Source organism: Lissotriton helveticus, chromosome 3_1 (genome assembly GCF_964261635.1).
Source record: "Lissotriton helveticus chromosome 3_1, aLisHel1.1, whole genome shotgun sequence".
Lineage (NCBI taxonomy): Eukaryota > Metazoa > Chordata > Amphibia > Caudata > Salamandridae > Lissotriton > Lissotriton helveticus.
Genome location: NC_136061.1, coordinates 225,600,349 through 225,624,688, shown reverse-complemented (window position 1 = coordinate 225,624,688; position 24,340 = coordinate 225,600,349). Strand labels below are relative to the sequence as shown.

Here is a 24,340-nt window from a genome sequence, read left to right as displayed (position 1 = left end):
TGGAACCAGTCCCTGAAATCCTTATGCTGATGATACTCAGCTATACATCAAACTCTCCTGTCGTGAGGATATCAGGAGACTGGCTGGCACACAACCATCTAAAACTCAACCCGACAAAATCCAAATTAATTCTCTTCTTCCCACCACTTGGAACCCCTTATTCGCAACTCTGGTCTTTTAACCTCAAATTGCTAAACTGCACCCCAACCATCTGCGACTCCATAAAATCACTAGGCATCACACTAGACTCTAAGTTAAACATGAGCTCACATACAAAAGAGTTAACCTACATCTGCACCTAAGAAAACTAAAGCCCTTCATACTGCTAGGTGACCTCAAAACTGCAGTTCAATCGCTAGTGCTTTCAAGACTGGACTATGGGAATGCCACACTCTTAGTTCTACCGAAAGCCAGCCTGGCCCCAATGAAAACAGCAATAAATGCAGCAGCAAGACTGTTAACAGGCACACGTCTGTATGACAGCATATCCTATTACTACTCAACTGGCTCTCAATTGAAGCAAGGATCCAACTGAAGGTGGATTGCATAGCACACAAAGCTCTTCACAACTGGTCCGCAATACATGGGGAATAGGATAAAGCTATCAGGAGGCGGAAAGGAATCGAGAAGTGATTAAATCCCTAATACTAGAACTGCCCAGATAAAAAAAAGGAAAACTCATAGATGCACTTTTGCTGGATCTACTACAAAAATATGGAACTCCTTACCACCCTATATGAGAGCAATTACCTCACTTAGGTTCTTCAAGAAGGAAGTTAAAGGTGTACTACTTACAAAACATATGTCTTAAGAGAATTATTTTGAAAATATAATTTACCCTATTTAATACTGTATCCTATTGTTCTAGATTTTACGCTCTGAACTCTATGTACAGCACTCCGTATTTAATATTGTATCCTATTGTATTTATTCCTTGATCTGAGAACTCTGTACAGATTACCTTGTGTCATGTGTTTTAATTCACTGGAACCCTCTCCAGTTCTCCCATTGTACAGTGCTCTGATACCGTGATGGTCATGTTTGCGCTTTATAAAACACAATAAGTAAAGAAAATAAATATCACCGATTACATCATCCAAAGATGGTGCAAGTGTGCTATAGGCTTTGAGGACTTTATGTAGTTCAACAAGTTACACCTGAGTCCAATCACCAATTAAGTGATAATATACATAACCTTTGGCTGCTTGTAGAGCACATATCACACTTGTCAACTCACTCACATTTGGTGGATGCTGCCTTCTATTCATTGGTATCCACCCACCTAACAAAAATGGCTCCATAGATTTTAATAGGGTCCTCACTTTCTAAATCTTGAACAACCTAAAAAAAGTATTTGGTCTATATCCACCTTATTGGGATCACCCTCTTAAAGGCTTGACATGCCCCACAATTTTGAGTCAAGAAGTTGACAGGTATTCATTAGTCACTGATTAGACACCTTCAGGTATGACTTATGGGCAACCCACTGTAGCTAGGTAAAATACACTACACACATTCCTGCTATTTTGTCTTGATTTTGTACATTTTGCCCTCTTTCATTCACTATTTGGGTTTGTTGGTGGCCTTCTTCTAGAAGTCTTTCTGGGGACTCTTGTCTCTTTTTACCAGATGGCTTTTTAAGGATTATGGATCAACTGCCTTTTAAATATCCACAGTGAACGTTTGTAAATTTTTTATTGTTGACTCAGTTTGAAATTTGTTTTTGTGTGTGTATGATGCATTAAAATTTGGTTTTAATATGTTTGTTAATGTCTCTAGACCAACGATATTGCATTTGAATATTTTCCGAGAATGTTTTGCATGTTCGTTGCTGTATCAAATATATGTTTTTCGTATGCAAGATGTTTTAGGTATGTTATCTTCTTAATGTCATGGAATGGCCTAGATGGTGGACTTTTAATGTTTGTTTAGGATTCAATTTAATCGTGTCTTTTAATATTAATATGCAGCGTTTCTTTGTACATGTGATTTGTTACATGTATGTTGTTTGCATCCTTGAGGAATCCTTTGTCAAGGTGAAAGGTGTTGGCTGTGCTTTTGTTTTTAGATGAAGAACCTGAATAAAAAGATAAAACACAAACAAAAAGGATCTACTAGTCATACTTTGGACTGTTTATATACACAGGCTTGTTTGTTGTCTCTCTTTTCTAGGGTAAAATGTTTCTAATGTATGGTCAATGAGCAGCTGGCCATTAGAAGTGGACAATTGCGTTGTATTGTTATGGTAACTACTCCAGGTGGTGCGGCATTGTGTCACCTGGCTGCCATAGTTTATTCAAATTTTGGCTTTTATTCAGTACAGTTCTGTGATGATTTGATCATATTCTAAGTTTTTTTTTTTTTTTGGATATAATTCAGTTGGTCTAGTCCCACGAAAGTGCCGGCTTGAAACACATCTCCTAGCTTGTCAATACCAGCTTTACTCAGCAAGGACATACCGACCTTTTCACCAGTGACTGAGAGTGCCTGGTGATGTTGCAAAGGCATGTCTGGTGCATATAGCGGGGTCTTGTGGGCCAGCTGGCTAAGCCTGTGCCACGCTTTTACCGTGGTGTCCACTGTGTTGATGTCCATAGCATGCAGTGGCGGCCTCGAGTGGGATATGATCGCAGAGAGGGGTATGGGGTGAGCATCACCCTCTTCGATGGCCGTGTGCGCAAGATATGGGACCTTGTGGTACCAATACGCCGCATACTGTGCCTGCGCGCAGAGGTAGTAGAGGAGAAAATCAGGTACACCGAAGCCGCCCCTCGCGAACGGAAGCGTGAGAGTCTGCAGATCGACCCGAGCCTGTTTACCCGCCCAAATTAAAGTCCGCACCATAGAGTTTATGCGGCGGAATATCTCACTCGTTGGCGTGATGGGGATATTATTAAACAGGTATAACAGTTTGGGCAATACGTTCATCTTGACAATTGCGATTCTGTCGGCTATCGAGAGTGGCAAGCGAATCCACCGTTGGACCTTATCTTCAAGCTTAGAGAGGATCACCCCATAGTTTGCCCGCAGTACCTCTTCCGGATTTCTGTGGAACATGACCCCTAGGTATCTAATCGGTTCATGTTGCCAGTCCAATGGGAAATCTACCTCAAAGGGTAAAGTGGTGTCAGTCAGAGGTATTATGGAGGATTTGGACCAATTAATCGCCAGCCCTGAATGTCCGCCGAAGCGGATGTATTCACGGAGCAGCGGGTTTAGATGGATTTCAGGGTCACGGACGTACAATAACATGTCGTCCGCGTATAGCGATATGTGGAGTGGCCGGGCCGCAAATTGCAAAGCCGACTCACTGTATTTCTGGCGTACTATGCACGCAAGTGGCTCTAGTGCCAGCGCAAATAACAGAGGGGATAGTGGGCAGCCTTGTCTAGTACCACGCTGAATGTCGAACGGGTCTGAAATATAACCGTTGATCCGAACCCTAGCGCTTGGGTCCGTGTAGAGTAAGGTTATCCACTGCACAAACCGTTTAGGGAATCCCATTCGGTTCAGGACGAGGAGCATATATCTCCATTCAATGGAATCGAACGCTTTCGCAGCGTCAAGCATGACAGCCGCCGCTTTAACAGAAGGTTCGAGGTAATGGGAAAGAGCAAACAAAGATCTAGTGTTGTGTGTAGTGGATCTAGTGGGTATAAATCCCGATTGATCCGGAAGGACCAGACGGGTCATCAAGGGGGATAGGCGATCCGCTAACAATTTTGCGAGGATTTTTGAGTCAACATTAATTAGAGATAGAGGTCTATAGGAATCACATTCCTCCTGGTCTTTGGAGGGCTTCAGAAGAGCAATGATCATGGCCTCTCGCAGTGTGGGGGGGAGCAATGATTTATCGAAGGCCGCGCCATACATGCCTACTAAATAGGGAGCGAGGATATCCGCAAATTGCTTATAGAATTCAGAGGTGTACCCGTCAGATCCGGGTGCCTTGCCGTTCGGAAGTGCAGCGATCACTGCCGTTACTTCCTCAACTGTAATGGGCCTAGCCAAGTATTCTCTGTGTGTATCCGATAGCCAGCCAATCGCCACTTCGTGTAAATAATCATACGTTTCCTCCGCTGGGGCTGTGGGCTGTGACTGGTATAGCGTGCCAAAGGTGTCGACAAAACATCTCAGAATATCTTCAGAATGCGTTTGTGGTACACCCTCCTTAGAGTTTACTCTGAGTATCGCTTTCTGTCCTCGTCCCTCACAAATTTTACGCGCCAGCACACCTCCTGGTCTGCCCCCTTCCCCGAAGGCTCTAGCCACATGTGGGCGATCTAAGTACTTAATCTCGGACTCTAAAAATTCCGCATGCTCCGTATGCAAAGCTCGCAAGCCTGATAAATGTGTATCGTCCTGTGTGGTCTCATACACCAATTCCAAGTCCCTCATTCGTTCCTCACAACGACGAATTTGGCCCCGTATGTCCCTGAGTATCCCTATAGTGGTGCTTAAGCAGACTCCCCTGATCGTAGCTTTGAACGCCTCCCAGAGGAGGCACGGGTTTTCAGTTGTGTGCGCATTATTAGCAAAGTAGTCTTCGATAGCTTTTTTTAATGTGTCTACATAGACTGTGTCTGAGAGGGCACGGGCATTGAATCGCCATTGGAAGGGGGGGGGTGTAACGAGGCAGCTCCACCCGCAGCATGACAGGGTTGTGGTCCGATAGTGTGCGGGGCAGCACCTGTATCTGACGAACCCACAGGGCCACGTCCCTAGAGCCTAACCAGTAATCCAGCCTGGACCAACTATTGTGAGACGCGGTGATGTGCGTAGCGCCTGTCTGACCAGGGTGCTGCAGCCTCCATAGATCCGCTAAGGCCAGATCCTCCATCATGTGACCCACCATCTGTCTCGGCTGCTTGTGTTGTTCTAGTGATTGGGGGGAGCGGTCCAGCCCATCCTGCAATGTGACGTTTCAGTCCCCTCCGCAGAGTATGTGCGCGCTAGCATGTGTTTGCAAGTGTCCCCATACCTCCCGGAAAAATTCGGGAGCATCCGTGCTAGGTCCATAGACGTTCAAGAGTGTCACCCGTTGGCCCCTCAGTGTACCAGTCACCAATATGTATCTGCCAGTGGGATCCCTCACAACGTGTTTCTCTTCAAAGTTGATCCCTTTCCTGATCAATATAATCACCCCGCGGGAGTAGGAGGAATAAGATGCCCTATACACTGACTCAGCCCACCTCTCGCCCAAATGTGCGTGAGTGTGTGGTGCGAGGTGTGTTTCCTGTATGAAGGCTATATCTACTTTCCACCTATTAAGACTAGTAAAGACCTGCCTGATCTTCTGAGGTCTGGAGAACCCTCTGATATTCCAAGTAAGCACGTTCAAACATACTCTACCCTCCACCCTAGCACCCAGGTACATCTGTGACTGTGACATGCTCCATCCCTTTATAAACCCATCCTTCATGTGGTATTCTCCCGCCCTCAGTGCAAGGAGTAAGCACAACAATGGCAGTACAGTGCGGTTTAGAACCCACAAGGCAATACATATGCAAGGTTGTCGGTCTCAGTAAACTTACAGTCATCCCCCCCCCCTAATCCCACCCACTCCAGCAACCCCAACCTGCCGAAGCCATATCCCCTCAGAGCACAATACCCCCAAACATTTAACCATCAATACAGTGCCCATATTTAGAACACTTAGTGGGTAATACCCTTACGGAGGTCCGCTAGGAGCACAACTCTACACCCGGTGGTCGGGTTCCGGCGATACTATAACAATTGTAAATATGCAAGATACAAGAGATCAACCTTCCGCCCCCCCCTCCCTCACCACCGCATCTCAACAAGATTATCCAAGCAGCAGCAGTGCCGTAAGGGCACCACCGCGAAAGCTCGACATCATTAGACGTACGGTGCCATCTACATTTAGTGCGACGCAGCCAATGGGCAACACCATCAACATACAAGCAAATGGACTGACATCAGCCGGAGTCTGTATCCCAAGTCGGTAATCCACAGTAAGTGATAGTCCTGCACGCATATCGCGGCCTGGTGACCCCGAAATCTAAGTATTTATTGCTATCGCCAGGGGTGGGGGCCCGTTAACCGCCTCCGGCATCTTTTACTGCAGCAGTCCGTTTCGGCCTCATGGATAACGTGCTGATAGGCAGACAGTGTAGCCAGGGTCAGCCACAGGGAAAAGCAACAAAAAATCAGGGGAAATAACAGAGTCGTACTTTAGCCCTGATCGCGTCATTGGACGGCAGCCCCAGTGTCTCACAGGTAGCGTCTGATAGCGATATTTACCCCCCCATGTGGATGACCCCGCTCTGAGCCATCCAATACAGTCAACAGTGGTCACGTGGCCATCCAGAGCGAGAAATAGTACAATAAAACTCACCGCTGTAGGACGAGGGATAACAGCAACGACCTTAGTCCGAGTCTCTGTGCTGGTCATTTTGCGAGTCCTCTCTCGCCTCACGCTGTGTCCTTTTAACAAAGTCCTGCGCAGCCTTCGGTGTTGCCAGAACGATTGCTTTCCCCTTCCACATCACTCGTAGCCTCACTGGATATAACATGGAGTAGACAATGTTCAAATCCCGCAACTTGGCCTTCACTGAGGAGTACTCCTTACGTGCCTGTTGGACTGCAACCGTGTGGTCCGGGTAGAACTCAAGGGAGTTGCCTTGATAGGTGATTTTGCCCTTTTCCCGTGCAAGCCGAAGGATCGTGTCCCTGTCCCGGTAGTTGAGAATTCTCGCCACAATAGGCCTAGGTGTGGCGCCAGGTGGTGGCTTGGGAGCTAGCGATCTATGGGCCCGCTCCACTATGAAGACCGAGGATAGGGCCTCCGCGCCAAAGAGATCTTTACACAGGGTCTCGACAAATTGCTCCATCCGCCCAGTGTTTGTCGTCTCCGGCAGGCCCGCTATTCTGACGTTATTGCGCCTCGAGCGCGCTTCTAAATCCTCCTCCTTAGCCCTAATCACCTCCAAGAGACGTTCCATGCCTGTGCATTTTGTAGTGGAGGTCCGCGCCTCATCCTCAACGGCAGAAATCCTGGTCTCCGCTTCATCCAGACGTTCGCCATGTTTTTCCTGACGGGCGGTCATACTATCCATCCTGCACGTTAGATTATCAAGCTTACCATTAATGTCTTGTAGATTCGACTGGATCGCCAGCAGGATCTTTTCCATGTTGGTACTGGGTAGTGTTTCGGTCGCACCGCCGTCCTCCGCTGACCCATCCACTGGTCTTGTCGCCTTTTTAGCGTCGAATGATATCTTGGGTTGTTGTTTATCAGGTTTACCCATGGTGGTGGAGGGGGAAGCTGTCTTCCTGAGCACGGGCCCAGAAGCCCTCGTTGTTCGTATCGCTGCGGCCGTGGTGCCTCAGTACAGATAGTTAGCACGCTCGTGGGACACCGATCCGGCGTTTGGGCCCAGCGCATCAGACCGCGCAATTCACGAGGGGGAGGACGCGATCTATGCTCTCTCACCTCAGTTTGGCGTGGTGCTGTCAATAATCGCCTGCATCACCGTCCGGGAACCTTCTACAGGTGGCAAGCTGCGGGGTCGCCCTCTACCATGTGTGACCCACCGTCACTGTAGCGTGTAGCCCGGTCTGCTGGACTTGTATCAAAGTGGCAGTGTGGTCGACGACAGCAATTTGGTCAGGGCAGTTTGCACTGGCGTGTGCACAGTGGTCCGCTGTGTGACGGCGATCTCCTCTCAGCCCCCAGATCAGTGCGGCAGTTACAGCGCGTTTTGGCGCGAAGGCGGCCGTCTCGGTGCTCAGGAGTCCTCCGCCGCCATATTGTCAGGCAGTTGAGTCCGGGCGCCTATGAGGTCCTCTGGCCACGAACTGAGGCGAAATGACCAGGTCATGCATGCGCACAGACCTTGAGCGCATACTCTCACCTCGGCTTGCCGAAGTCTATGCAGGTGGTTGAGGTTAAGACGCGTCGCCTTGTATGTCCTGGGTTCACATCCTGACGGCGGCCATATTGTCAGGCAAGTGATCGCGCTCCGCAGTAAACGCTGCTAAAAGTCATTTCGACCGGAGTGTTAGTCGAAATGTACCCCGTCGCCAACACACTGCATCTTCCCACGATGATTGCTGTGTTTGTAGAGTGGAACAGTGTGGTGAAGGCGGAATTCGACCTCTCAGATGGTGATCGCCCGGCGGAGCTGCGGTTCAGGCAGCCATTCCGCTGTGCGCCCCCTAGCGCCTCCATCATATTCTAAGTTGAGTATATGTTCAAACCCTGTGGGCATACTGCAGCAAACGCCCCAACTGCACAAAGCCTTCAACAATGCACAGCGGGAGGTTGGCTGTGTGGGGGGTGTCCTCCCCTGCTCCTGCACCCAACTCCTCAGCAGGTACCAAAGGCCTCCATTTTGCACATCCGATCTGGTCTCTGGCTAGACCCTGCATCTAATTCCTCTGAGGGTGCCCCAGCCACCCACTGTACACAGCCTTCACCCATGCCCAGTGGTGAATTGGGCCTAAAGCCACCCCACTGTTGGCCTCAACCCCACTCTGAATGGCCTACAGACTGCACAATGGCCATTTTCTCATTGTTTTAAAAAAACTTACCCTGCCCTCTTATGTGGCCTTTAATTTTTTTCAGGACTTGGGGAACTGGTTCCCCAGTTCGGTAATGGGGACTGTAATTGGTTTCAATGTTGTGGCCGGAATTCAGTTGATTTCAGTACCATGGTGCCAATATGACCGATAGGAGCAAAAGCTCCCTTGGCCAATCAGAAGAACCAGTTTCTTGAGTTCTTTGGTATTGCATGAGCATCATTTATGGAATCTAAGGTAGTTCGCAAGGTTTAGGTGGAGAGCAGCCCCTTTATATAAAGCTTTTTACGACACCACCAACTCTTTGAATCTGCTCACCTCAAATGTCAGTTTTTGTAACAACGTTTTTAAGCATAGGATTGGCATAGTGCCATCCATGCTGAGCTAGAAATGTGACACTGCCTTTTGCCACTTTTACAGCAAGATTTGTAAGCATAGGATCATCTACGCCGAGCTGAAAAATGATAAAAGCCCTTTACTATTCCAGGCACAGTATTACAGCTTTGGATTGGTAAAATACCACACGAGTCAATCTAGAATGAATAAAAGCAGTCCCTAAAAAATGTGTTTTGCTTTTATTAGAGCTAATTAGATCATCGTAGCTTCTGTTAACGGAACACCCAGTATAGGTCAAAACAATGCCCTTTCAGGCTAAGAGTGACACATTAATTAAGCAAAAAGGGAATAGAGAACCCTAAGTAGTTCTAGATGGGTTCCCTACTTTTTTGTAAAATATATATAATATATATATATATATATATATATACACACACACACACACACATTTTATTATAACTTCAGCAATGTATTTAGACATATTCCTTTCTCAAGCAAAGACGTAAGTGGCATCTGCACCACTTCCTTAATAAAACTCAAAACATCAAAATAAAGAAAAGACAGTATTTAATTAGAAATAAAGTATATATACATTTAAAATTTCATAATTGCCATTGTATATCACATGGCAGAATAAAACCCATGTATTTTTTGCATGTTACATATTTTGTGTTAGTAGAAAAGCGTGTTTTGATAACCTACAGGATATATATATCCCCCACACCCAGCTATGTTAATTTGGTGATTGACTGGTGGGGGTAGCAGGTGGTCTTGGCAGCCTCCTATGCCGATTTCAACAAACAGTTTGCATCTTGTATTAGGTAAACTGACAACCTGTTTAATATATTGAAAGGTGATGAAACTATGCAAATTAGTTTATCAAGACTCTCAATAACAACATTTTTAATCTATGCTTTACCAATACAATCAGTACCATTGACTTCTTGGACATGAGGTAAGAAATAGTTGACAATCACATCACCATATGACAACTTTGCAAAGAAATATCTGGCACTAGCCTACTTTATGCTGAGAGTAGTCATCCTGCCAACCTCAAACGAAGTATACCATATGAGGAACTACTCTGGGTCAAATGGAATTATAGGGATCACAGAACTTTGTTAAAAGAAAAGGAGATATTTGCAGATCATTTTAAAGGCGGAGGGTATCCTGAATTGGTCTTAGAATCAGTCATATCCAAAGTTGAATCGAAAGAGAGAAAAGAGCTCATTCTCACTTTCCACAAGACACAAAGTAGAGATTAATGCAAAGATTCATAGCCACAAACAACAAGCAATCTTTGGAAATCAGGAAACTCATGAAGAAACAGTAGCATATTTTGTTATCAAACCACATCAACAACGGGATTTTTTATATGTCACAAATTCAAAGCATGCAAAAAAATAGCCACAATGTGAAGATTTACAAGGTACCCTATATGACCAATACTGTATTGATAAGACAACACCTTAACGGTCACTCTGATTATGCTATATATATTCTGACTTGCCCTATGAGCTACAATATGCGGGTAGTACTATGCATCATGCCAAAGTGAAAGTATGAGAACATCTCAGAGCAATAACTAACTAGAATTTCTCTTATCCAGATGCCAGACACTTTAACAGCAAACATAAGAACAATGTCAACGTACTCAGATTTTTTTTTGGTAGAACGAATCCGACCCTTTGTAAGAGGGGTGGTTGAGAACTTACATTGAGATGGTTACATTATCGAACTAGAAGCTAAGTCCCCCATGGTCTGACTCAGGACGAAGAAATGAGTATCCATCTAGGCACTGACTAATAAATTATCATACTGCTGCCTACATTAGTCAGTTGTCTGCATGTTATATATGTTGGTTTATATTATAGTTCTTATATATTGTAATCATGTATCACTTTTAATGTTATGTTAAGTTATAAAATGTGTAAAGTGCGCATCTACCCTGGGGTGTCTTAGCGCTATTAACAGATGGGTGTAGGCGTTTTTGTGGATTTGACCATCGCTTTTTATCACCTTTTGATAACTAGCCCTTGTGTTTTTGGCATTTGACCGAATGCTTACCATGGTACAACAGTTGTACTTCTGTTAATGATAGGCCCACTTGGACCAGTTTGGCACCGATAATCTTTACTGCCCACATGCACATGATCTAGCTTTCCCACAGGGGACAGACATAGGATCCTATATACTGATTACAAAATATATATACATGTTTTTACATATTTTGTCACATACATATCATTATTATAATCTGTTGACATTGTACACAGATGGTGGTTGGTGAGTTCTGACCTTTGTTGATATTTATTCAACCCCTTCTTTTTTTATTCGTTGTCGTCATCTTGCCCATTGCAGCGTACATTTCTTATGCTGTCACATATGATGCTTTGTAATTTAGATGTTTTACCATGAATCCTACATGTTCATTTTGCTGGTTACTCATCCCACATGCAAGGTGCTCTCTTGCTATGTGTGTACATTACCCGTTATCTGATTCATGCCAAAATATCCTTTATATTACCTATTTTCTCCAGTTGACTTCTTAACTAAGAAGAAACCTTTGGGGTTCAATTACTTGTACACATTGCATTAGGTACCACATATTATACTGTGCTCTATGGTATAAGGATTATATATGAAGGTACCTATTTGATTATTTTCATAAATATGCATTTAACATTTTATAATGATATGTGTCTATTTATTCAACACACTCCCAGATGGTGACAGTGTCGGGTCGAATTCAGTTTGAGGTGCCAGTCCTCATTCTTTGTCGCCACTGTTGCATTTATAGCTAGGACCTAGTCACCATAAGAAATTGATTTTGTTGTTTTGCCAATAACTTTGGCGATGTTTGATGAATTCTCAAGTAACCTTCCAAAATAAAGTTTATCCACCTTAGCTCTTTCCTGGAAAGTTTCCTGTTAATCAATGAATCGGATAATGAAAAAAAGGAAGGGGGCGGGGCTCAAAAAGTAATTTCCCCATGCAATTTATATAGTGATTTTTGAATAGCATTACAGCCAAAAACAGCCGAACAGAATTGCACCAAATTTAGCAGAGAGCTAGATACTTACCTGGAACTCGTGCATTTTGTGGTTTAGTGTAAATCTGTTTGCCACTTTGCATCAACAAGCATTTGCAATGCAATAGGTCTCGCATTTGTGAGAGTTTAACCTATTGGCATTGTAATTGACAATGCCTTTTATTTACGTTTTAAAAACCAACACATAAATAAAAGGCATTGCCATTTACAATGCCAATGGCTCAAACTCTAACAACTGCGAGGCCTATTGCATTGCAAATGCTTGTTTTACTTATGCAATAGGTATGCCCTCGCCACTGTAATAAAATAAAGATAAATCTCTTGCAGCCACCATCGTAAGCTCACGCACAGCCTGGATAGAGGGGGCTGTTGTCGCTCCACCATGGGTCACACTGAGAAAAAGAATATACAAGGGCATTTGAGTGAAGGACTGGAAGCTTGTTACCACTCCAACCTCAAAATCTGGTTGTTCTTAATTGTCCTTGTGCAGGTTTGTGCAACTTTCACTCTCAGGAAGGCTGCCAAGGTCTTATCGGAGTTATGACTTCTGTTAGAGAACTTTAGTTCACACCCTCGTACAAGCACGTGGAGCCTGCCAGTTTTAACAGGAATATTGTGGCCTGTGTTCCCAGCGGGCACAGGTCATGTTTAATTGTTGTCTCAAAATAGTTCATATTATATTATTGTTTTGCAGTTTTATATAGCGCAAACTAGACCTGTGGGTAGAGGAGCGCTGTACATGAGCACCTGCTACATCACACAAGGACACATTCATTACTTCTGGTGACATTTGTGGCAGTTGTGCTGCACTGCAGTTAGCAAGAAGAAAATAAATGGTGGGCAGGGCACTAATGGTCGTCACTGATGATGTCAGAAGTAGGCACTGGCTGTCCAACATCGAAAGCATGTTTGAGGACACAGTCAGCCCTTACATACTCACGGGCTATCAGGCAGACACCATGGATAATCGTGGTGTGCCCATGCAAGTGCTGGCGGGGTAGGAACAGCTGAATTGTGGGAAGTGAGGTTCAGGGCATGACCCGGTGAGCGGATCATGAGTTGGGACTGCCTGGCAGTGCACTTGTGTGCGCTGAGGAAGAGCTGGCCCTTCTGGACAGTGAGGGGAGCTGCCACTGATGGACAGGGCCGGGCGTGTGTAAGGGGGTCACTTTGGTGAGCAGTGTGTGTAGCTCAAGCTAGCACAGTTCGGGAGTGCCAGATGCACCCTTTATATTCACAGACAGAACGTGTGCAGCCGAGGAAGAGACAACAGAACCAGACCAACAACTCATCTCGTGACAAACACCAGCATGCTGTAAGACAGATGGAGGGCAGCAGTCCTGTCTAGGATTCAGAGTCATTTTATGGGGAATCACCAGTAAGTTTTGTGCTCTCTGTTGCTTGACCATGTGACCCTGGGAGTGATACTTTACTTCTTACTACCCCAGTTTGTTTTATAATCTTAGCTTAGACAGTTCTGTTCTAATTGTATCTGTGGGTTTCATAATTTTAAATTTATAAAAGTAATTTGCGTGTAGATTTTTTTTGACGCTTGGGGCGTACGTTTAACGTATGCCACAAGAATGCCAGAGAAAACCTTCATTGTGAATCGCTGATTTACATAAGACGGGACCCGTGTAGCATCCTTGCAGCCATTGCTAGCCCTTTTAGCTCCTGTGGCGGTCTCTGCGTCTGCAGCATTTTCTCCGTGAGGACCGTGGGAGGAGGGGTGCTGTTGCCGCCCTGAGATGGCAGGTGATGGTGGGGGGAGGGCGCCGCCCCAAAAACTTGTGCCGCACTAGGCAAACCCCCCCAACAGCTACGCCACCTCTTGCAGCATAAGACGGGATCCGTGTCTATGTTATGTGCAGTATCCTTATTGCCCGGTCCTTGTGTCAGGACATGTGATGCAGCTCATACGCCGTGCCTGTTCTTCTCACAATGTCAGTGCCATGCTGCCTGGTAACCTCTCATCCACTTTGTAGCGTGCCCGGCCCGATTTTTATCCCAATTCAACCCTGGTTTATGGAATGCATAACGCTGCCTCATCATGCAGAAGAGATAACATATTGCCAACCTGCAGTTTGATAAAGAAATGGAAAGTATATTTCTGTGAGCGTAGCTTAGACGAATGGAAAATTGTACTGCCATTAATGGACTGGAAGGGAGGGGGCATGACTCAACGGGGCGGCTACCACATTAAAGTATCTATACTGGGATGATGTTTTATAAATAAGGTACTAAATTGCGAAAACATTACAAAATGATTGTTTTCTGACAAATTGCCAAGTATGATCGCACCTGTCCTGGGCACACACGCATTCTAATCTGTGCATTGGTGCTGCATGTCCAACTGCACTCCTAATGGGCTTCCGGGGGTATAATCTGTTTACAGCATGCAGAATAACAAAGCAATGAATGCAGACGCTGCATGAATCCTAGTGACAATGGAGAGACTATGCTGACAACAGAATTCTGTTTATCAGCCGCTATATTGAACCAGGACTGAACCTGCGCATTGTGAGGGGGCGGGCTGGGCACAGAGGGGGGTGGTAAGGTGGTGGGATTTATGCCCTGACAATTACTGTACGATCCCGCGGGCAATGCCCCCGCCTTATGTTTCAGCCATCCGCTAGCTGGCAAATGGTACTAACGTCTAAGGAAGGCAAAATTACATTAGATCGAACTGCAAATACTATCTCGTAGTTGAGAAAAGTAAAGTATACTATGAATGCTAGAAACACACAACCCGTTTAAATATGTTCTAAATGATGTTGTAATTGCAAGACTCCAATTATGGTAGTACGGTTTGCAATACCAGCGCATTACAAGAAAATGCAGCTTAGTAAAAAGCTGAGGAAACACAGGCAGACAGTGACGAAGTGGCCGAGAGCACAGGAAGGTGTCAATAAAAAACAAGAGCAGCTTACCTCGATTCAGGAAGGCTTGGTTTAGCCCTCCTACTTGGCAGCTATTGATATATTTACAGTACAGGAAGAGACACGGCGTGAACAATGCAAAGCACAGAACCGGTTTCTTCGACGGTTATCAAAACAACGTACTAATGCCGCATTGTCCATGAACACTGTGTTTCACGTTTTAAGCTTCGTTTAAAGGCCTGTCAAGGTCATGAGAAAAACTCACCTTTTACTCTGTGCATCTAAAAATAAAAGCGCGTGTATGATCGACCTACCACAGCAATTTTTGCAGCAGCGCAGTAACCTCCACGCTATAACCAGTCGGCCTGGAGCGCGCCTTGGAAGAGACGCGGGAGGGCAGGAGCGTGACGCCGTGAGCGTGCACATTGGCGTTCCCTGCTTCTCGCGCGTTCACAGACCGGTGTTTGCTCGTGCACCGGTCTGTATCACTTGGGGAGGCAACAGGACGACAATAAGGCTCGCTAGCGGCAGCGCTTCGCGCTGCAACGCTAGGCGAGCCCTAAAAAGGAAGTTGTGTGATCACTTTACGTCATTGACGAATCCCCATCTGAGTCGCAATGCAGGAACAACATGTTGTTGTGGTGCACCCTTTAATGAGTGTGCTGTGCGCAGGTCTGGACAGTGAGCGGTTTCACAACAAATATGCATTTCACTGGAGGCGGCAAGCCATCATCTATTTAAAAAAGGAGTGCAGAGACCCAGGGGGTGGGGGAAGGGGAGATGAAGTGGTTACTGCACCTGCCTTGCAGGAGGGTTTTAGGGGTTCCATACGGCCTCCACCACAACCTCCCACAAAGCCACCTCTATGTGGCCTACTGTCAGTGCACCTTCTGACGGCCTCTTTACACCTGTACCTACACCAAGGAATCCTTTTTACAATGTTCATCAAATAAATGGTCACAAAGTATACCATCTGATAATAACTCATAAAATCAAACATAGACATATAAGAAAGAGTATATTATGCTTTAACTCAATCAATATTTCATTATATAGGTTGTACATAAATGTAAATGTCATGGTACTTATAGAGCGCACTGTCACCAGACGGTCACCTTGCGGTGTCGCCTATGCGGTTTCCTGGCGCTGATACTCATACCGCTGTGGAACCCCTCCTGGCTTTCCCTGTGAAGTGTCCACTCCTGGGCACCCCCAGGGTGAAGCCAGGCATCCTTAGCGCTGTTGGGGCCGGTGTGGAGGCTAAGCAAGCTATTGCCCAGAGTTGCAGCGTGGGGCCCGTTATTAGAATAGGCACCGAGGCGAGAATTAACAGGTCCGAGGAAATTGAGCCCGAGACCCCGCCGAGGCGGGAATCGGACCCTGGTCCCTGGCCAGAACTCTGCATCAGGGTCTGCCGCTCTAACCATTGAGCCACACTCCTCCACATTTGGTACAAACCACGATTCACAACATTTTTGTGAATAGACTACAGGAAGATTGGGGGGCCCTGTTGTGCAACTATATCTATAACATGGCATGGGTGCAAATGCAAATGATTCCTACGTTTGCATAGGGCCTTACCCTTAAACGATGCTACCTCGAGATATCGCCTGTGTACATTTAATGCCAGTGGAATCCATATTACAAAAGAGTCTATGTTAGCATCTACAGCACCTTCTATAATACCGAATTGCCCCGGGGCACAAAATCCGGGTGCAAAAGTCTGTTGTGCCCCAGGGATACTATCTATAATACAGCCCATGGAGTGTTGTGGACAGTTTGGAAACCACATTACCGAATATAAAACATAATATTACAGACACTCTAGACTAGAGTGATATAGCACACCTTGGGAACAATTCACATTTGTCAGGTGTACCACTGCTTTTTTTCTATGTCCATGTAATCATTGGCATAATTAACACACTTCAAGCAAGTAGAGGTCATGTAGGAATGTTACGTGTGTCAATGCTGCAAATGCTGGAAAGTTAAACTTTGTTTTTAATTGGTACTGACCTGCGGGAGCCCGTCCTCTTTAGAGGCAGCCTTCTTCCACTGCAATTGCAAAATAACCAAGCATTTGCAATGTAATAGGTCTTGCATTTGCGAGATTTTGAGCTATTGGCATTGTAAATGACAATGCCTTTCATTTATAGGCTTTAAAAAACCTGCAATGACAAAAGGCATTGTCATTTACAACACCAATAGGTCAAAGTTTCGAAAATGGGATGAAAAGGTATTTTGCAATGTGGTAAAACTGTTCCTGCATGTTATCCCTAATTACTGCCTGCCACACTTAAAATTGAGAGGTAAAACAGCGGAAGGCGGTATGGTTTTTTGGGAGGGATGTTTGATTTGTCCAAACCCGGGTCTTGCTTGTTCTCTCCTGCGTTGAGAAACAAATGGCCCTGCTTCAGTGGTAATTGTAAAATTAATTTATTAGTTATTAAAATCCATAAACATTGTTAAAATATACAATTAACATCGCAAATAAATAAGAAAAATAAGGAAGTGCTTCAGTCAGTTCTGGGCTACGGGGAGACTGAATGCCCCGACATGGAGAGACGGGTTGGCCCGAGTGTGGGATCTCCTAGCGATGGAAATGATCTCCTTGGATAATGTTAGGACATTTGACAAGGATTGGTTCGCACCCACAGGAAGAAACACATAATCCCGGCTGTTTAGCAGATCAGGGTGTCCAGCTGGGGACATAAACTTTGACTTTTCCCTGTAGGTAAGTGGGACCTTTCTTATACAGCGCTTTATGAGGATTCTGGGAGCTTTAAATGTGACTGTGCCTGCTCGGGGGCCAGAATAATTTCAAAAAGGGGGTGGTGATGGACAGAGTATCTGAGTTAATCAGAACACTCCTACCCAGTCAACAGATCAGGGCTTGATCCATCACCGTTTTTTAGCTCACTGCACCATCCCAGTTCAGAACCTGGCTATATGCAAATTAGTCTGTCCCTGGCCCAGTGCATCATGGGAACAGGGCAGACCAAACTACCAAGCCAATTCTTCACTGGAAAGAAAACAAGCTTCCGGGGACCGGTTTCTGGCATTACAGCCGTCTTCGGCCCGGCTTGCTTGAATCCTGATGGTGCAGTGAGCAAGGGACTCATGTCTGAGCATACCCTTCCACACTCATGGTGGCCAAAATAATTTCAAAAAGGGGGCAGCCCCTTCAGACCCCGCAGATGGACGGACTGCCTTCTGGAGTGTTAGAATGATGATGAAGCGTGCTGTGTCGGGGCTTAAGCATCAGCTGGGGGTCATTCCGGGCTGATTATTAGCCCATGGACGTGATGTTTTACAGCAATGCTGCCCCCAGACCCTGTTAAATCTGATGAGTTAGGAGGGCTGGGCCTGCAGCGGTCCCCGGTTCTCTGTTTGTTTTCTAGGCAGCCGAGGAAGAAGGACAACAAACAGAACTGCAGGACCAGAACCAGTTGCATAAAAGAAGTAAAAAATGTTACATAAATAGAATTGCAATTGAGTACACATACCTTTTCCTGTGCTTGGCCATTATATTTAGACTTGAGTTAACATACAACTCTCTCCCCTCTTCCTGTTTGGCAGCATGTGACTGTGGCCTGCGTGACTGTCAGGGCTGGAGGCGGGGCAGAGACGTCTCTGTGGGTGGTGAGAGGGCAGCAGGCATCTTTAAACCGCTAATTCCAGTGTAAGGAAGAAGGCGTGATGCGTCTGCTCTAATCTCACAGTTTTAAGGGGGCGGGGCTGCCGGACTCTTGGCTCAATGGTGCTTTGATTAGCATTTAAGTGGAACAGTTCCAGTATTGTTAATGACACTCTTTCTTGCGAGTCGCGAGGAGGGTCGCGGGACAGTAGGGGAACCAGCGCCAAGGTTCGAGACTCTTTCATGCTCTTACCAGTCAGCACGCATAATGTGCAGTGAATCAATAATCACAAGCTACATGCGCGCGACACGTACTCGCACTGGTAAACAACCTCACAGTTCAACGCATCAAAAACCAGCCACGTTACATGACTGCTTATGGCCGCCTAAAAGAATATAGTGATCACCGAATACGCATGAACACACAAAAGCGGACGAAAACAGTAGTTAGGCGCTGCTGCTTCCGGACTAAACGGAAGTGAGTATCGCATCAACAGCCAATAAAAAAACAGCTAACAAGAGCACTGACAAAGTTAAACTAATGGCAAGCAGCAACAGAAATTACCCGTTAATACGCGGAGTTTAACCCAACATACTGATTACTTGATGCCTCAGAGAGGCAGCGAATGCACTGCCTATGCGATACCTAAAAAAGTGTTCCTTCTGCCATGTGGGCCCTGCCCTTTCCCAGCAGAATTACATTAAAAAGAAAAAGATGTCCAGAGTCATTGTGATGGGTGTATAGAAGTGCATCCTTAGGTTAATAGGGCTGGGTAATCTTTGATTATCACAGGTAGAGAGATATAGGTGCAGCAACCCACAGCCTCCAAACATTTCACCAAAAAACCCACTAAAAGGTGTGATGGTAGTGACTGTATGGCCAAACTAGGGCTAGCAGTCAATGAATCATATGGGTCAGGTACACCTAGTTGCCTTTGCTCTTCAGGGCCCAACCGATCTAGACGTACCAGTACAGACTGAATGAGGAAGCCTCACACAGCAAAAGCAACTAGGAGTACCTGAATCATATCATTGATGGACTGCGAGCCCTAATTTGGCCATAAAGTCACTACCATCACACCTCTTTGTGGTCTTCATTATCTTTGGCCCATCCCAACATCCATGACCTACCCAAATGGGCACATCATAAAAATGTCTTCGATAATAGGTACCCTGTCAATTAGACACCAACATAACTAATGTTGTTTATGTCCAAAATAAATGTGACTACCTACACAAGAACCCCAGCATCTCTACAGGTGACTGAAGAAGCACGCGTGTGCAAATTATCAACTAATGATGATGGGGTAAGCTTGCAGCAGAGGAGACAGTTCTTGGATGGACCTCCAGTCAGTTGAACTGTACCCTGTATACCGTTACCTAATAGCCATGAAGCCCCAGTGCAGTCTCCCCCACGACGACTCCTTACCGTGCTTCAAACACATGGCACCGTAACCTTCTCGATAAGTCAGTCTGGACAATTTCAATCTGCAGGTGGATTTCTCCTTGGACCTCCTCGTCGGGATCAATTTCTGCCAAATTCAGCCAACCACTGAAACCTGGACAGATAAAGAAAGAGGCTTGATTAGACAGTTGTACGACGGTACAACACATGCAATTACTTTGCATGACTTTCCTACGCATTTTTAGCGCACATGTTTTTACCGCAAATATGCATTTAAAATGCATGCCAATACCACGCATTGTTTTTAGATTTAAAAAAAAAATATTTGTGGAGGTATACACCCCACAGCTCCTAATTTACCTTAAATGCGTGGTATTGGCATGGGGTGTAAATGCATATATGCGGTAAAAATATGCCTGCTAAAAAATGCATGTTAAAGGCATAACGAGGTAAAATCCTTGTTGTAAAGGCTGGTTCCCGATTAGACGTAACCTGCTCAGAGTGAAAGAGGATGATGGTCAGTAAACACCCTCCTCATGGTGATATACAGTTCAGTACCTAACTTGAGTTACAGTTTTATACCCGAGATAAAGTACCCCCTGCTGTACGGTATAAGGATATTGTAAGTCACCAAAGAGATCCATGACCATATAGAGGAATAAGGCCAAAGGATGAGTTCCTTTATATCGTCATTGAACTCTGAGGATACATGGAATATCTTTTTAATACACAGTAGGTAGCATGTAATTCCTTAAAATAGATGCTCACACCATCATCTTTTCAACAAATTGTTTAAATCCTTGGTGTGTTGCTCTTTCATATAAACGAGTACATATGGTTGCAGAAGGGAAGAATGAAAGAAGAACCGTAGTGTCGAATTGAACACACAAATAAGCATTTAGTAACTAGTTTTTAAAAAAAATGTTCAAGTCAGTTTAACATAAGTCAGAATAATACATGCTGTTGCTCCGAAAGTGTAGAAATATGCAAAGAGATGGTATCTTTTCTGTAATAAGCTATAGTGAGCCAACAATAAACATGTTGCAATAAATATCGTTCTGCTGATCACTGTACATGTTAGAAACAAGAATATGCAGCTGTAATTGTGCTCTGTGATCTTCCTCCCACCTTGACTACTGGCTTCACAACTCGGCTGAAATAACTTATTACAGTTAAGCAGCTACAATATTTCCTTATTGCAGGCGATTGGCGATGTCACAACTAGACTGTAACAATAAAATAAGAAAAGGGCTTTATACAGGGATTGCAGGCTCCCATGTCAATCAATCAATCAATCAAAGCATTTATATAGCGCACTACTCACCCGGAGGGTCTCAAGGCGCTGGGGGGGGTCCGCTACTGCTCGAACAGCCAGGCCTTGAGCTGCTTCCTGAAGGCGCGGTGGTCTTGGGTCAGGCAGAGGTGGGTCGGAAGGGAGTTCCAGGTCTTGGCGGCCAGGTAGGAGAAGGACCTTCCTCCTGTGGTGGCTCTTCGGATGCGGGGGACGGTGGCGAGGGCGTGGCTGGTCGATCGAAGCTGGCGTTTGGGAGCGTAGAAGTTGAGGCGGCTGTTGAGGTATCCTGGGCCTTGGTTGTGTAGGGCTTTGTGTGCGTGGGTGAGGAGCCGGAAGGTGATTCTCTTGTTGACCGGGAGCCAGTGCAGGTCTCTCAGGTGTCCGGAGATGTGGCTTCGGCGGGGGATGTCCAGGATGAGTCGTGCTGAGGTGTTCTGGATCCGCTGGAGTCTCTTCTGGAGTTTGGCGGTGGTTCCGGCGTAGAGGGAGTTGCCGTAGTCCAGACGGCTGGTGACGAGGGCCTGGGTGACCGTCTTCCTGGTCTCGGTGGGGATCCATCGGAAGATCTTACGAAGCATGCGCAGGATGTTGAAGCATGACGAGGAGACGGCGTTGACTTGTCTGGTCATGGAGAGGGAGGAGTCCAGGATGAAGCCCAGGTTGCGTGCGTGGTCTGTTGGTTTGGGTGCGCTGCCCAGGGCGGGGGGCCACCAGGAGTCGTCCCAGGCGGAGGGTGAGGATCCCAGGATGAGGACTTCCGTCTTGTCCGAGTTCAGTTTCAGGCGGCTGTTCGACATCCATTTGGCTACGTCTGTCATCCCTTCGTGCAGGTTGGCTCTGGCGGTGGCGGGGTCGTTGGTGAGGGAGAGGATCAGCTGGGTGTCGTCGGCGTAGGAGATGATGTTGAGGTTGTGCTGGCATGCGATGGCTGCGACGGGGCTCATGTATACGTTGAAGAGTGTTGGGCTGAGCGAGGATCCTTGAGGAACGCCGCAGATGACTTCGGTGGCCTCTGATCTGAACGGGGGGAGGCAGACTCTCTGTGTCCTTCCGGCGAGGAAGGAGATGATCCACTCAAGTGCCTTCTCCTGGATTCCGACGTTGCTGAGGCGCTGTACTAGGGTACGGTGGCAGACAGTGTTGAAGGCCGCGGAGAGGTCCAGGAGGATGAGGGCCGCTGTTTCTCCGTTGTCGAGCAGGGCTCGTATGTCATCGGTAGCTGCGATCAGGGCGGTCTCGGTGCAGTGGTTGGCCCGGAAGCCAGACTGCGAGAGGTCGAGGGAACTGTTCGTCTCAAAGAAGGCGGCCAGTTGCTTGTTGACGGTCTTCTCGATGACTTTTGGCGGAAACGGGAGTAGCGAGATGGGGCGGTAATTCTTGAGGTCGGTGGGGTCGGCTGATGGCTTCTTTAGTAGAGCGCTGAGTTCGGCGTGCTTCCAGCTGTCCGGGAAGGTGGCGGTGTCGAAGGAGGTGTTGATGATGTCCCGCAGGTGGGGTGCGATGACAGCGTCGGCTTTGTTGAAGACGTGGTGAGGGCAGGGGTCTGTCGGAGATCCGGAGGGGATGGAGTTCATCGTGCGGATGGTGTCTTCGTGCTGATCGGGGTCCAGGCGCGGAGGGTGGTGGTGGGGGGCGGTGGTTCGGTCGCGGCGTGCGACGGTTGAGTGCTGAAGCTGTTGTGTATGTCCGCGATCTTGTTGTGGAAGTAGGAGGCGAGGGAGTTGCAGAGGTCTTGCGAAGGGGTGATGTCGTTGTTTCCGGCGTTGGGGTTGGAGAGCTCTTTGACGATGTTGAAGAGTTCCTTGCTGTTGTGTGCGTTGTTGTCCAGTCGTTCCTTGAATGCGGTTTTCTTGGTGGCGCGGATCAGTTGGTGGTGTTTTCGGGTGGCGAGCTTGAGGGCAGTCATGTTGTCCGGTGTTGGGTCTCTGCGCCAGGTTTTCTCGAGTGCTCTGCAGTTCTTCTTGGAGCTCTTGAGTTCGTCGTTAAACCATGGGGCTTTCTTGCTGCCGGGTCTGCTCGGCTGGGTCTTCAGAGGGGCGAGGTCGTCTGCGCAGTCGCTGATCCATTTCGTGAGGTTGGTGGCCGCTTGGCTGGGGTTCGTTGTGCTGGTGGGAGGGTTCTTGCTCAGGGAGGTAACGAGCTGGTCTGCAGTGATCTTGTTCCAGCTTCTGCGGGGAACCTGTTGCTGGTGATGGTGGAGCGTGGTCCTTCTGAAGCTGAAGTGGACGCAGCTGTGGTCCGTCCAGTGGAGTCCCGTGGCGTGGCTGAAGGCGATGTCCTTGCTGGATGAGAAGACGGGGTCGAGTGTGTGTCCGGCGTAGTGGGTGGGGGTGGTCACCAGCTGCTTGAGTCCGAGGTTGGCGAGGTTGTCCAGCAGGGTGGTGGTGTTGCGGTCGTTGTTGTTCTCCAGGTGGAAGTTGAGGTCCCCGAGGAGGATGTAGTCGGCGGAGGGGAGGGCGTGTGGACTGACGAAGTCGGCGATGTCCTCGCTGAATTGTGTGCGTGGTCCCGGGGGTCTGTAGATGAGGGTGCCTCTGAGGGTAGTCTTGGGATTGACGTGGATCTGGAAGTGCAGGTGTTCGGCGGGTGCGAGGGTGTCGTCGGTGTTGGTCGTGATGCGGATGGTGTTCCTGTGGATGATGGCGATGCCTCCTCCTGTCTGGTTGACGCGGTCCCTCTGGATGATCTTGTAGCCGTCCGGGATGGCGATGGCGATGTCGGGCGCTGAGGAGGCGTTCATCCAGGTTTCCGTGAGGAAGGCGACGTCTGGGGCTGTGGTGTCAAGCAGGTTCCAGAGCTCGACGGCGTGTCTGTGGACGGAGTGGGTGTAGAGCAGGATGCACTTCAGGTGGGTGCTGCTGGTGTTCGGCCTGGTGGGTGCTGGTGTGGCGTGGGTCCCATTGCAGGTGAACTTGCAGGAGTGGCAGCTGAAGGGTCCGTTGGTGCGTCTCGGTGTGGCTCGGTAGCAGCCCGGGCTTCGGCCGGTGTTGAGTGCGATGAGTTCGGTGGTGTCGTAGGTCCGTCGGGTCGGCTTCTGTCGGTGGGGGCCAGGGGTCCTGGCACTGGGCGTGGTCCAGGCGCGGACGGGCGCAGACGGGCTTACCTTTGGCGCACCTTCGGCGCTCATTCGGTGCTCCCGCTGCGCGCGTCCGCTGCGCGTCGCTGAGGGGGCGTCATAAGAAGGGAGCCGGTC

At 47.3% G+C, this 24,340-nt stretch overlaps 1 protein-coding gene across 2 annotated transcripts in view; it reads right to left on the bottom strand.

Annotated features, from left to right (window-relative positions):
* Positions 1-24,340, bottom strand: part of LOC144822310 (ras GTPase-activating protein 4-like) — a 528,733-nt gene that overhangs the window by 290,299 nt on the left and 214,094 nt on the right. For both annotated transcript variants that reach the window (XM_078679660.1, XM_078679661.1), the window contains exon 5: positions 19,878-20,007. In XM_078679660.1, the coding sequence (XP_078535786.1) occupies positions 19,878-20,007 (130 nt within the window). The remainder of the gene's footprint in view (positions 1-19,877; positions 20,008-24,340) is intronic.